General features: G+C 55.1%; 1 protein-coding gene across 1 annotated transcript in view; it reads right to left on the bottom strand.

Annotated features, from left to right (window-relative positions):
• The window catches only part of TCERG1L (transcription elongation regulator 1 like), a 200,083-nt gene that overhangs the window by 60,495 nt on the left and 124,493 nt on the right, over positions 1 to 15,095 (bottom strand). Inside the window, exons 5-6 of the mRNA XM_060033828.1 lie at positions 8,523 to 8,614; positions 4,843 to 4,931 (exon numbers count right to left, since the gene is read on the bottom strand). Coding sequence (XP_059889811.1) covers positions 4,843 to 4,931; positions 8,523 to 8,614 — 181 coding nt within the window. The remainder of the gene's footprint in view (positions 1 to 4,842; positions 4,932 to 8,522; positions 8,615 to 15,095) is intronic.

Genomic DNA, 15,095 nt, shown 5'->3' with positions numbered 1-15,095 from the left:
AAGCGCCCTGTCCCAGGAGGAGTGTCCCATCTGCTGGACATTCACTGGGTCACATCCCCAGGGCTGAGGTCTCTGAGCTGAAAAGGCAGCACCTCTGTGTCCTTTGCTCTCTGTTCCTTTCCTCATTCTGCCCACCTTTGTCCCTGGGAAAGGGCTGACCTGGAAGGACTGAGCAGCCCCGGCTTCACGGGGCAGGTTGGGTGAGGCACACTGGGGCCCGCAGACATGAAGATTTGAGGGAGAGTAGAAACCTCACTCCCACTTTCCCTCCTGGGATATCGTGATTTATGCCCAGACATGTGTATCTGGTCCCCGTCCCTGTTTCTGCGCAGAGCTCCTAAACTCTTCCCAAGGGAGGAGGGAGGAGGGGTCGAGGTGGAAGGAGCGTCTTCTTACTCACATCCCAGGCTCCTTCCTCCACGCCCGAGTTCAGTGAGGGACTCTGGGAAGGTCCCTAAGGAAGGGGGCTGGTGACCAGGGGACCAAGCCTGTGATTAGAAGGTGGGAAATTTCTGTCCCCGCCCCAACCTCTGGGGAGGGGAGAGGGGCTGGAGGTTGAGTCAGTCACCACCGACCAATGATTTAATCAACCGTGCCTATGGGATGAAGCCCCCATAAAACCCCACAAGGACTGGAGAGCTTTCAGGTTGGGGAACATGTGAGATTTGGGGAGTGTGATGCCTGGAGGGGCCACGGAAGCTCTGAGCCCCTGCCTCATACCTCACCCTGTGCAGCTCGTCCATCTGGCTGCTCCCCAGTTGTACCCTTTAATAACAACTGATGACCTAGTAAGTAGACGGTCTTCCTGAGCTCTGTGAGTCGCTCTAGCAAATTAACTGAACACAGAAGGAGGTGCTTCGAACCTTGATTTAGAGCCGGTCGGTCAGAAGCACAGGTGACAACCTGGACTTTCACTCGGCATCTGAAGAGGGGGTACAGTCTTGTGGGTCTGAGCCCTGAACGTGGGGTCTGACAGTGTCAGATGGGTTGACCTGTGGGACACCCAGCTGGTGTGCTGCAGAACCGCTCCATGCGGGTGGACCACACAACCTGTGTCCGAAGTGAGGTCAAGGTTCAGGGGGGCCTTGAGAGCACAGGACACACCGGCGTGTTGTTTTTCACCCTCTAAGCCTGGTCTCCAGCTTGGGCACCTCCGGCTGCCGCGCCCACCGACACCAATGTGCGTTTAGTGACCTGATAACCTGCCGGCTGGAGATGAGGGCAGTGACCAGCCACAGGAACGCCTCGTGTGTGCAGGGGAAGCACCCGCGCGTCCTCAGCTCCCAGCTTGGGACACAGGCGTCTGGAAGGGCCCCAAGACCCTGGCGGCGTGGGAGCTGCCTGGAGGAGGGGATCCACCTGTGCCCCTGAAGACCTCACTTGCTTTAACTTCTTTGTGTAGCTCCTGAAAGATGCTGCCTGCCAGCCCTCAGTCATTGACCATGAACTTATGGTCCCATTTTCAAGTGGTGGAGACAGGGGACAGCACAGAAGCGTCAGGCAGCCCTGCGGAGAGAGTGGCCCCCGCAGGAGGCTTGTTCTCACATCAGAACGTCGTCCAGGATCCCAGGCCATCTTCACGGAACAAACGGCTTCCGGGCGGCTCCACCTCGACCAAGGCCCAGGGCGTCCAGGAGAATCCGCCTTCAGGAACAGTCAGTGTTTCCTCCTCTGCTGTTACATCAACCAGCCGTTGCCCTCAACCAGGCAGAGAATGTGCCGGGGACCCGCTGCAGAGTCCAGCTTCCTCAACCTGGGGGTCTCTCACTGCAGGGAAGTTTGAGCGCTGGCTTCCCTGCCAGCCTAAGAGGGCAAGATGGGGGTCGGCTCGGCGGGAGCGGGCCCGGAGTTTGACCGGCTGGGGGCCTCCATGGAGAGGACGCACCGTCAAGGGAAGAACACACTGACTTCGGACACAGAGAGGCACTCCGGGCGCTCGGCCGTGAGAGGTGGAGACCCACTCGGTGGAGACAGCCGAGCCCTCCCGTGGCCCTGCCCCCTCCTCTGGTCACCACAGCCTCTGACAGCGCCTGGAGACCCGCCGGGATCCCTGGACTCGCTGAGTCTTACAGACCCAGTCACCTCCCCCAGTCTCCCCAGTGCACTGTCGCGTGGACGCCCCACTGTGAATCCCTGCTTACCAGAGAGTTACAGGCAGCGGGTCCCTGGCACGTTCTCGGTCTGGGCGAGGGCTTCCTCAAGCTTCCTGGCCTGCGGCGGCCGGCGGGGGCGACAGGTGGGGGAGGCCGTGCTTTGGCTCCCGCACCTCCAGGAGGCCTCTCTGTCCTTCGTCTCCTGAGGACCTGGCTGACCCCAGGCCCAGGCTGACGACGAGCCCGCTCCCTGGACGGGGTCGTGGCGGGTGACCCGAGCTCACTGGGTGCAGCAGGTGCAGCCCCCAGGGCAGAGGAGCTCTTCCCAGAGGCAGATTGCGGTCACGCAGGGCGTGTCCTCACCAAGGCTTCCGTGGGTGCAACACCAAGGTTAAGGGCGCGTCAGACCACGCTGCGCACAGCCTCCCCCAGTCGGGAAGGAGGGAGGCTGCAGTAGAAGCCGGTCTGGTGCTGCCCCTACGCCCCCCTGCTCCCTGCGAGGTCCAGGTCCCTCTTCCACTTTTCAGGGGATGCACAGACCCAGCCTCCCAGGTGTGGGGTTTTTTACACACTGGCACCCTTTACCCCGGGCTGCTCAGTGAGGCCGGGCAGCCTCGCTCAGGTGGGCCTGAGTCAGGAAGGCAGGGAAATAGGGGAGCAGAGGTGGGAAGGATGCCCAGGTCCGGCCGGCGGGCCTAACTCCCACTCAGAAAGCGCACCACGGCCTCATCTGAAAGTCCAGACCGCGGCCTGGACACGCCTGCCCTGCGGCACGACTTGCTCGTGCCGCGTGACAGCCTGTGAGTCAGGAGAGGGTGGCTCCCTCCATGGCCGCCACGCTAATAATTCAAGGCCAAGGACCCACACAGAGGGGCAGCGGCAGACGAGGACGGTGTGACTCCAGGACCTCAGGAAGCATTTTGTGCTGTAACACAGTACTGTTGAGGAATTGACACCACAGCTTCCACAATCAGAAGCTTCTAGGGCCCAAGGTCATGTCTTCTCCCCAGTTATAATCCCCAAGGGCAGCATCATGTACCCAGTAGCAGGGCCACGCGCCCGCACTGAATTTATTCTCACCCCCAGTACGATCTGTGGCAAAGTGAGCTGGCCTTAGAAACACATGTGAGGAGTCTGGTTACAGAAGACCCCAAACAGCATTCGTGGCGTCATAAAAAATAAATAGTTGAATTTTGTTTTGTCCCCCATTCGGTTCCTGGCACCAAGCTCCTAAAGCCCTTGGCATTAGCTAAGTGACTGAGCGTCTGTTTTTACTCACAAGGAGCCCCTCTGAGCACACTCGAGTCTGCTCCCATGCCCCACGTGGTGACTCCTGGAGGACGGGGCTGGGCCCGGAAGGACCCGCTACGGGTCGAGAGGGCTGGTTTGTGGCCTCACCTCACGCCCTCCAGGAGGGGAGAGGGCGTGCCTAGTAATAAGACGTCCATAAAACCTCCTTCAGGTCAGAGAGGCTGAACGTGGTGATCACGTTGGTGTCCTGGGAGGGTGATGCCCCCAAGAGGGAATGGGGGCCCCGAGACCCCTCCCACACCTTGCCCTGTGCCTCTCTTCCACCTGGCTGTTCCTGTGTTGTGTCCTTATAATAAAACCGCTATCATAAGTAAATCACTCTTCTAAGTTCTGTGAGTTGTTCTAGCAAATTCTCAAACCGAGGGGAGGTCGTGGGAAGCCCTGAGTTCGCAATCAGCTGGGCAGAGATGCCGGCAAGCCGGCTGGGTCTGAAGGAGGGGAAGAGGGGTGGGACTGAGCCCTCACTCAGCCTGCGGGGTTTTGGCTTACCCAGGAGTTGGTGTCAGAAACCAACTGAATTAATTGCAGGACACTCTGTAGGCGTTGGAAACACTGTGTCACTAAGTGTTAGCACAGGGAGCCCGGACCCGTGAGGCATCCCCAGGGTGCCGAGCATTTCAGCTAAAGGCAGAGGGCGGGGGGCCCCCAGATGCCCGCAACACCGACCATTGACCGACCAGAGGAGCAGGTGCCCCGCCTGTCCAGTTAAGAGCACAGGTTCTCGCAGTGAGCAGGTGACCGGGGCAGGGCTGCAGGGCAGGACAGATGCCAGACGTCACTCAGGACACCATGCAGGGCGAATGCCACAGCCTGGGACCACGGACGGCTGCTGCTTCCGCCCTGATGGTGCATTAAACGATGCCAATGGTTCTACTTCTGTTCTCTAAATTAGCTGTTCCTCCCAACTGTATCCTGCAATCTAATCTTCAGGTTTTAAAGCTAATTTTACTATAATAACCTTTTTTTCTGCTTCCAAATTACTCCATTATAAAAGGACATTTAAAAAAGCAAAGCCAGTGGCTCCCTCGTGGAGGGCGCTTTGAGTGTGGCGTACTCAAAGACCAGGAATCCTCACAGGGCAGCTGCAGAGAGCCAGACACATCTTTAATTAACAGCTATTCAGTTACGCTCTTCTTGGAGTAGAGGGAAAGGCCTTTGAAGCTCAAGGCGTGCTGCCGTCTCTTCAGACACTGCCTTTCACAGATACATATGCAACAACATTACTATTTGAATACATATTTGCAAATATATTCGATCAGGATAACTTATCACTTAAATGCTATTTTTCGGCAGAAGGTGGCCACAGTGTGGAGAGCTGCCTGCCAGGAGCTGCAAGTTAATTTTTTAAAACAGCATTACCGACGGAGTATGCATTTCTCTCTGGGGACAACAAGCAAATGCTGGATCAGACAGGGCTCCCAGCCTCCGGGCGTCTTACCAGGGGGATCCGGGCACCGGGGTGGAGGCCACGGGTCTTGTGCCTTTGGCCGCTCTGTCTTCGCCCGTCACTAGGATCGATGGAACCTCCTTTCAGCAGAGAGAGAAGGAGAGAACTTTAAAAAAAAAAATTAAACAGTCCTCTTCAGCTACAGGCAACCGAGTCAAGAATAACAAGTCTTCTGCAGACAGACCTGCCCACAGCAGCTATTAGGTAATGGCCTGCTCAGCAGAGCCAGCTAATGGGACCCGGCAGCCACATGAGAATTTAGAATTAATGGTACCACTGACCGTGTTGAGTGATTCAGACTAAGGCTTCCCTCTAATTACCCCAAATGGGCTCAGCTGCCTGCTTTTGTAGAAACAGACACAGGTGGTGGCGGCTGAGAGGTTGCTTCCAGATGCCTTAGTGTCTTGGGGGCAGAAACTCCCACTGGATTCGTCTCTGGAGATGGGCTGACCCAGGGGCTGGAGTCACTCTACGGCCAAACACTGCCTTCAGCGGCAGAGAACCTTGGAGCAGTGAGGGTCCCAGGTGTGGCTGGGCTGGGCCGTCCCGTCCCTTGAAGGCAGGGGACGTGACAAGCCTGTGTCCTTGCGGTGACTCCCCCCACCCCCTCCTTCTAGAGCGTCCACGTGAGGGCAGAGTTCAGGGCGTGTTCTACATTGTGCAGGTGACTGTGGTGCACAGCTGGGTTTGAAAATCACTCTGTCTCTGTCTTCAGGTAGAAAATAAAGTTTGAATATGACATCACCCAGAAGAAAATGAAGATTATTCCCTAAAGTTAAAAAAAAAAAAAAAACAACTATGGCTGGGACACTTGATCATTGTTCATTATGGTCAGAATCTGGAGAGAAACAGAAGTTGTTTCAGATTAGAAAACATGGGCAATTATGACGCCAACAGAAACACAGATCCAAGATTCAGATGAACTTATTTAGCTGCACTGATGTACGACAGGTATCAAGATTTTCTTAAACAAAGGGAAACAGAACCAAACTCCTACAGGTGGAACTGAAGAATTACCATGAGGAATTTTTGTTTTTTTAAAGTCAGTGCCATCTCAATTTTGGAACAGCTATAAGAAAGAAATGAAACCGTAGTTAGCACAATAAATTCTAGTGGTGAGGAAACACTGTTTTTTCTTCTACCAGCTGTTTCCATGGTTTTAATCTCAAATTTAGAACAGTATAATAAGGACTGTGTTCTCTTTCACAAAATCAGGTGAGATTAAAAGATACTAGTGCATAATTATTCAACGCAGCAGCCAGGTTCTGAGCTGAGAAAGTCAGGAGCGATCAAAGCTCTAGATTCGTTTTAAAAAAATTAAATGTCACCCTAAACTCTGCGGATCTGTTTCTACCATCATCAGCGTCAGTGCTTTATGAGGTGGTGTGGGTGAGGAGACGGTTAGCCATTTGTGGGAAGGATTCAAAGTCAAGGATGCCAATGCTGCCACGCCCCACGTGGGCACCGCTGCCAGGCCGGCTGCACAAGGACAGGAGTCCACAGGCTCGTTCCAGGGCCCCCGAGGGCCACACCGGGACCAGCACTCATGCCCACCGTCCCAACCTCCCTTGAAACAGAATCGTTAGCGAGCAAAGTGCTACGTTATGAGAGCACTGAAACATAAAATTCAAATATAAAGTTAAAAGATCACCAAGGGTCTATAAGGGTAGGAAAACCCCCAAACAAGTCACGTGAACGCCGGCAAAACCACAGGCAACGGGGTGAACCTGCCCCCTGTTCACTCGGGAGTCGAGCCCGCGACATCAGGAGAGAACGGCCAGTGCCGGCAGAGCCAGGCAGAGGATGGATGGAAGGGCCGGGATGAAGAGCTCATCCGGACCAGGTCTAGCGCGGCCTCTGCGCAAGGACCATGGGGAACCGCGTCAATTAAAGGTTAGACAGGTAAGATCCATGACGTGAGGGGTGATCTCTTTCACGTCTGTCCATCCTGGTCTCTTACTGGGGGCTTCCTGGGGCCCTTCATTCATTGTGATGTACAATTACACTGACTAAATGATTTGTAATTTACGTGATTATCCCTAAGTTCATAAGTTGAGGAACGATCTTTTTGTAGAATTTCGGGGTGGTAGAAAATGTCTTTGTTTCCTGTGAGAAAATAGCATAACTGGGAGTACTGAGAAACAGTTGTGTTAGAAATATATGATTATATCAAGACCAGAGTTTACATTACTAATCCAAGCAGAAAAACGAGGAGGGATTTTCACTATGAAGCTAACTGAAGAATGAAACCTAAGGAGGGGCCTCTGAGTCGTAGATTTCCCCCACTAATTATTCAAGTAAATACGGTGGGACGTGATTTCTGATGGGGACTAACATTTCAATTTGGCAAAGCTGGGGTTCTCTTGGTAATTCTCAAATTACCAAGGTCGCCTTCTTGAGATGCACGCTGGTTATGATTTCCTGTGGGTGATAAAAGTGGCTAATCATGGGCTTCCCTGGCGGCGCAGTGGTTGAGAGTCCGCCTGTCGATGCAGGGGACACGGGTTCGTGCCCCGGTCCGGGAGGATCCCACATGCCGTGGAGCGGCTGGGCCCGTGAGCCATGGCCGCTGAGCCTGCGCGTCCAGAGCCTGTGCTCCGCAACGGGAGAGGCCACAACAGTGAGACGCCCGCGTACCGCAAAAAAAAAAAAAAAAAAAAAAAAAAAAAAAAAGGCTAATCATGGCATAAAACTCCCCTTCACACTGAAGTAATAAAAATGAATTAGAGGCACAGAGCCCAGAGATGAAGAAAGCAGCTAAAACAGAAGAAAGACGATCTGTTTAATAAACATGTAATTCTGACACGGATGTTAATCTCTTATAGAGAAATCCTACATCAGGGAGCAACAGTTTAATTTGCACTAACGTTCGTGATCCATTTATACCATTTAGCATCGGCACTAATGATGGGGAGGAAGGCGTGGCCCACAGGTGAGTGTGTGCCCAGGGACGTCACTAACAGGGAACCGGTAGGACAACCATCTGGAACGGGGACGTACCAGGCTGAGGCAGAGACACACCTGGTAACAGCAAAGGAAGAGAGAATGTTCACACGACACCGGGGCAGGCCAGAGGCCAGCAGCGTAGCTGACAGATCAGGCCAGAGGCCAAAGTGCCGTTTGTGACTTTCAAAAGCAGCAATAAACGCTGATTTCTTGGGTTAGTCGTGGGAAGAGAAATGCATCCAACGCGTTCACAGTCTATAAAATGCCGTCTGGTAAACGAGCAAAGGGAAGGACCTGAGACTCCAATGCGTTCGGGAAACACAAACGTGTGCTGGTTTTCCTATAACAGTGAAACCAAACGCAGACCGCAGCCTCGCCTGAGGGGCGTCCAACTGCACGGCCTGGCTGCCCGCGTGCCCGTGCCCGTGCCTGCTGAGATGTGAGGGCGGCGGACCCAGAAGGCCAGGGTCACTACTCCTCTGAGCAGTGCTGGCCAGCGAGCTCTGGACCCAGACCAGGAAGGGAAGGCCAGGCTGCTTCTGCCCGGCTCCCGGATGCCCCTTCCCTTCCACAGGGCTCTGGAGCTGTCCTGCTGGATCCGGCCCTGTTCCACACAGGGGACCGCAAAGCACCACTGCCGAGAGCCAGGTGGGAAAACAGGGACGAAGGCCGTGCGGGCCCCGCAGCCCCCAGCCCGGGGTTTCACATCTTCGCAGCCCACTGACCTTGGCTGGTCTGTCTCCTGCCGGGCTCTTCGTCTCCCCGTGCAGCATCAGGGCCGGCGGGCAGGGCGCCCGGCTGTGCTCTCTGCTTTTATCTGCGGGGCCAAAACAACCGTCGTTAGCATCTGTTTGTCCTGTCAGTTTGTAAAACTGAACAAGGACAGACAGTGGCTTGGAGAATTCAGAGTGGTGGTGCGCACGGTGCATCCCACGGGAAGCTGTGCCGACTGGTACTGGCCACGCCTCCACTGCGACTCCATGGTGAGGTCCTGGCAACCGCATCTGAGCCTGCACAGCACTGTCCACGGAGCACTTGGCCACGCACGCATCCTGGACCAGGCCACGTGGGTCACAATGGACGGGACTCAGGTCTCCCTGACAAGGGGCCCAATGTGGGCAGCAGAGGCAGGCTTCCGTAGGCTTCAACAGCCAGTGGCCGTGATGGGCCACCCTGAGCCCTGTCCCAACAGGGGCTGGGGGTCCATGCTGGCCAGACTTCCTGTTACCGTTGTTTGCCCATCACTAAAGTGGACTCTGGCCCCCATGCGTGGCCTGCACAGTGCTTTCACTGTGCCGACAGTGACTGTCTGGGAGGAGGGAGGGGAAAGTGGAAACAACCTGACTCCAGATATGAAAACAGACTTAGGCTTCATCTTATTCAAAGACGTTGCGTAGCCTCAGACGTCTGCGGGCAGTGACGGACAGCAAGATTAACCACGGTGTTAGGAGCAAGGATTAGTAGAAACACCAAGCCACCTAAACACACCAGCCTCACAAATAGATAAATTCACCGAGGAGACCCTGGAAGGGTCTGGAAGGGATTGCTTGACCTGGAGCTCCTGTCTGTGCAACACAGTTGAGCAGGTCCCAGGGTCTCTCCTTCCCAGTGGAAGGGAGGAGAGAACAACAAGCACTGCTCTGTGTGTGTGCGCGTCTGTGTGTTCTCACGAATGTACGTGTGTGTACGTGTCTGTGTGTGTGCGCGTCTGTGTGTTCTCACGAATGTACGTGTGTGTACGTGTCTGTGTGTGTGCACGTCTGTGTGTTCTCACGAATGTACGTGTGTGTACGTGTCTGTGTGTGTGCACGTCTGTGTGTTCTCACGAATGTACGTGTGTGTACGTGTGTGTGTGCATGCTTGGGCTTGGCTCACACCTGGGGCCCGGCCATGGTGCCATGGTGGGCATCGGTACCTGGCACCCTAGTGGCTGCAGAGCCAGGTCCAGGCTGCAGGGCAGTCGCCCCAGAGCCTGGGTGAGGGAGCAGGCACCCCACTAACAACTGTACCTCAGAGATGCAGCAGTGCCCCGGGGCCAGCTCTGGACCTGGACCAAAAGTCCAGTCCCCACAGAGGTGCTGCGTCTGGACGAGGCGGAAGCACGCGGGAGCCAGCCCTGAGGCCCCGCCTCCACCTGTCACGGACATGGATGGACGGACAGAGGTTGTTAGGACCGCAGCCAGACTTGCTGTCACTCTGAAGCGTGGCCTGGCCTGCAGGCTCTCCCCAGGGGCCAGCTGGCTGGTCCTGGCTCTTAAAGGGACCTTAGCTCAGGCTGGTGGCAAACAGACCAAGTGTGGACCCCAGACCTTGCGGCTTCCGGCTGCCCTCACATCTCCAAACCGCGTGCGTCTGGAGCCTGGAACGCACATCCCCTTCACACGGGGGCGGTAAGTGCCGACCACTGGGCTCCCGGGGAGCCGTGACCACCACCCAGAGGCTCGCCTCGGGCCTGGCAACACCACTTACAGGGCCATTTCACCATCGGCCTTGGGGAAGGGACTGTAAAGCAAACCTCAGTCAACAAGCCACACCCCAGCCTCGAGGAATGCGGGTGGTTCCACTGAGTCAACAGTAGATTCTCTGATACCTTGTCCCCACTCGTCCTGCAGAGCCCGGCCTGTCACGAGGTCTAGAGCCGGGGACCCCCGTCTGGGCTTCAGCTCAGGCCCTGATCCCACCAGCCACCAACTCCGTGCCAGACGGGAACGGGGGTTTGCCAGGGGGCATCCACGGGGCAGTCCTGGAACCCAGCCCTTCCCGCCGCTGCAGCTGAGGAACAGGGTGGGAGGCTGGTGCCCGAGGTGGGCAGAGGGGCTTTGCAAGGATGCCTGGGTGTGGGCAGCCTTAGCAAGAGGTCTACACCGGCCAGAAAAGCGCAAGGGCCTGCGCCGGGGTGGGGGCACTGAGGAGAGAGCCACGGAGGGTGGTGTCTGAAGAGGCCACCAGAGCAGCTCTTGTGCGAAAGAGAGGCCGGGGACACAGGGACACTGCCTTGCCCAGGAGACCAAGCCTGCAGAACCTCCCCAGAGCCGCCCGCAGGACCTGGGACGCTCGACCCCTGCTCTGTGAAGGAGGCCAGAGAACAAAAAGGAAGCTGAACTCTCCCTGCTCCCACCTTGCCTCCCGGCAAGGCCCAAGGAAAGGGGAGAAAAGCTTGAATTTGCAACGAAGTGGAAGGGCCTGGTTATGACCCTGGGCTCTACTTTCGAGCTGCTGGACCGAGACCTGAGGGGTGAGTAGAAATGAGCAGCTTTCCACCGCCTGAGCACACGGTCTGGGCTCCTTCCCAGTCCGCACGGGCCGTGCCCGGAGGGAGGGGCCGTGTGCCGATGCGGGGGCTCTGCACAGAAAACAAAGCCGTCGGGCGTCGCTGGAAATGGGAGGATCTTCTCACCTCATGCAAATACTACACGTTGTAAAAACAGTGCGAGGAAACCGACCGCAAGGCCCTGGGTGCCCATCGTAACGCAGTTCTCAATGAGAGCAGTCTTGCTTACGTGTGTGCCCTCATTATTCTGAGAAAGTATATTAATTTTTTTTCCTTTATTGAAAACACTTGATCTTCGTAAAACTTAGCTCTTCAAATCTGGCATTTGGGCTACATGCACGGCGCTGCTCGCTGTGACGGCTCCTTTGCAAAGACGGCCCTGATCATCACGCTGAAGGCCTCGCGGCACACGCGCCCCCAGAGCGCCTGTGACAGACGTTGAGCCTCGCCCTGCGCGGCTTCCGTAAGAGCCCGCCCCCCTCACAGCCGTGGCTCGTGCAGCCTCGCTGCTTGGCTCAGCTGGGGCGCCCAGATCCCTCTCGTAATAGCCTGGGTCTCCACGTTCGTCCCGGAAGAGCCGATGCTACGTCTCCCCGAGGGCCACTCCGGGGCCCACTCTGACCTGCTGAACCACCCTGTGCTTTGGGCCTCTCCACAAACCCCGATGATGCTGCCATCAGATGCTCCCTTGGGTGTCAAAGAGAACTAGTTTGTGGAGGAGAATCAACAAGTCTGAAGACCTGGTGCTGAAGTACTTAGGGGCGTGTGTGATGCCCTTCCACCCTGTGAGGGGGGCAGGATGGTCAGATCTTTGGGGGCGGTTGGTCTATTGATCAAGCCCAGCCCTGGGAGGGGAAGGGCTCTCAGACAGTTTGCTTTTCCTCCTGCCAGGGCTGAGCGACAAGGAAGCCCAGAAAGGTCGCATGGAAGCCGGGAAGAAGAAAGGGGCCTGCGTGAAAACTGCACACAGTCCACTGAAAACACGTACTTGCTGCCTGTACAGAACCCAGCACAACCCTGGCTGTTCGCGGGGAGAAGTGGGGGGAAGTGGGGTGAGCGATCCGACAGCACCTTCCCTCAAAATGCTGCAGGAGTTGGCAAGGGTGACGGGAGGGGATACACAACAGCCCTCGGAAGGTGAACAGTCGGCAAAACTTGTCCCGTGGAACAAAGGGGACAGAAAAGCCATGCTCCTCATAGGCGAGACTTAGCCGTGGAAACGTCTAGCTCGGCAATCAATCAACCTCGTTTCCCTAGAAGAAGAGCGAGGTGGGCTTGCTGTGTCCTAATCTGAGGTCAGGGGTCCATGTCAGCTTCCCAGCATGTCACCTCTTGGTCATCAGTCCCCATCTAAGCCACCTGTTCCCTTAGAGTCCCGGGGACGTGAAGACTCAAAGTTATCTGGTATCAGGCCTCAGAGCAAAGATAGCTCATATACAGTGGTAATGGGACAATTACTATACACCCAAAACTATACTGAATAAAGCACTAGGATTGTCTTAAACATTTAAAAGTTGCTTTCTTAATTATTAACATAAAGAACCACTGCAGACGAGTCAAAATTGTCTAACTTGTCAAAAAGATATAAAAACACGTCCGCATCTTTTAATTCAAAAGGTGACTCTGAAATTCAATCTCATTTTAATCCAATAAAGTTGGCCCTCCCTTGGTCTCAGTTTCCTCATCTATAAAATGGACCGATCTCCTAAGTTTCTTCCAATTCTGGGATTCTGAAAGTCAACAGGACATCTGCAACTGCTTGGGGTATATTCCCCCAAAATAGAAGATATGAGCAGTGAACTTGGAGGGCCAGAATAATCTTCTGGTTTCCTCCCGGGGAAGAAGGAAATGGATTAACCCCAAGGAAGAGGGCAGAAGAGACAGTTAACCTTTTCTATCCTGAAAACCAACAGTGGCTTGTGACGAATTTGGAATTAGTGGGGCATCTCCTCTTAGACCAAGGGGACCCCTGATCCACAGATGGTCTGCACCACACGACCCTGATTGTGACCTCCTGGGGGAGCCCGTGAGGTTGGGGGGACAGCAGGATGACTTGAGTTCCCTGGTCATTGCAGACCACTGGCCACGATGGGAAGGTTGACAAAGCCAGTCCACGCCACTAAACCCCACGTGCGCACAGGCCTCCGCCTGCAAAGACTGGAAGTGAACAGACGGGTCCCTGCTGGGGAATGTGCTCAGAAACAGAGGTTTCTCCCCAGTGACCCCCCCCCCAGTCCTGGAGAAGCCTGTGTAGGACATGGGGTGCTAGGGGCAATCCTGGAGTGCTGGGGTCCCATTTTCTGTGTCTGCCACGATCTAGTGACCCCACTTCCATACATGAATGTTCTCACCTCCAAGAACCAATAGTGTATCACTTAAAGAAATGCCTTAAGGAGAATAATGAATGGTATTTTAATCTCGAATACTGTCTCCTGTAAGTGCTGCCTTAAAATAATTTCTGCGATGCTTAAGCAAAGCAGAAACAGTCATCTCATTTCACACCTAAGAAAACTAGACAAGGCCTTCCAGCCTCCACTGTAACTGAATATCATTTTCAGGCAAATGGCATATCATTTGTGAGCCCCCCTACATTTTTCATACATTCCTGTAGACTGCGAACCATCATTTAAAACACTTCTCTTTGGTTCAGGTAGCGCATATTGCAAAAGTGCGGCATTCAATCTTTTCCAAAAAGCATAAATCCATTTCACAGTCCCAGGCTGAGTTATGTCAGCAACGCCCACCTTTCAAGGCAGCACAGGAATTACAGCTGCTGAAAGGGGGAAAACACCCGCCCATCCCTCGACCTCGCCCCGGGGATGCCAGAGAGCACACACCTGGCAGTGCTGCTGCCACCAAAGTGGGTGTCACAAGGGTCACGGCTGGGCTTGTCATGGCGGTTACCCTGAGGACCCGAGCTGGCACCAGGGGCTCAGGTGCCCATCCACCTGAGAGGCAAGGGTGCACCCCCAACACACACGGGCACGTGCTTACACGCAGACAGACAGACATACACACACACGTACCCACACACACAGAAAAGACTACTATTTTGATGACTTTCCAGCCATCGCAGCAGTTAAATGCATTACACAGAAATCCACTACTTAGTTAGGTTACTCTCTGGTCCACCCATGTCAGAAAAGAATGACACATGAGTGCAGGAAGTGTGATGACGTTTTCTACAGCTGACATCAAAAATAAGTTGTCTGTTATAAGAACTATATAGACTATGCATTGCTTTCAAAACACGGACAGCGTCTTTGAAAATTGTCCTACGGTCTATCATTTCCCCTCTTCTGCCTCTGAGGGTGCTCTGTCACCTCCTCTTGCTTGGGCGCTCACGCCTGCATGCACGTGACGGGTGGAGTGTGCGCCGTGCCCCCGCCTCCAGCAAGCCTCCCGCGGCCACAGCTAACAGCCACCTCCGGGGCTGGCACTGAGCAGCAGGCATGGGACAAACGTCAGCTGGTGGGCAGGTGAAAAGCTGGGGGGCGGGTTCCCAGGACAGGACTCCCCACGATACCCCCTGTATGCTCCCCCCATATCTCCCGTCTCCACCGACGTCTGACCATTCTAGATCCAGACTACAGTTTCTTTTTGTCTTTAATGACACTTGTGCTCCCAGACTGTAGCCGTCCAGCCCCCAAGCCCCTCTGCCGTAGTCCTTTTCTCTCCAGTAACAGGGCCGGCATGTTGCCATTTTTTACCTAAGTCGCCTCTACCTTCCTGGACAGTTATTAAGTCTCTTCCTTCTCTTTGTTCTGAGGCTTTTTCAAGCTCCCTCATGTCCTTCTCAGAGCTTTAAGAAATCGCGGCTTCCACAGGGGACTGAAGTGACAGGGGAGGGAGGTTCTGACCTAGTGTGGTCAAAATGGCAAAGCCTGACGCCTCCCCGCCAGGCAGGTGCAGACCTCGGCCCATCCCTGGGCCCCTGAGAACTCTGCCTCGCAGCCGAAGTCTCCTCGGGAGGGCCGCCTGAGGAAGCTTCGTCCAGCCTCTGCACCCCGAGGTTACCTGCTTTAAT

Source organism: Delphinus delphis, chromosome 16, assembly GCF_949987515.2.
Source record: "Delphinus delphis chromosome 16, mDelDel1.2, whole genome shotgun sequence".
In the NCBI taxonomy this organism is placed as follows: domain Eukaryota; kingdom Metazoa; phylum Chordata; class Mammalia; order Artiodactyla; family Delphinidae; genus Delphinus; species Delphinus delphis.
This window is presented reverse-complemented; position numbering and strand designations above follow the sequence as displayed.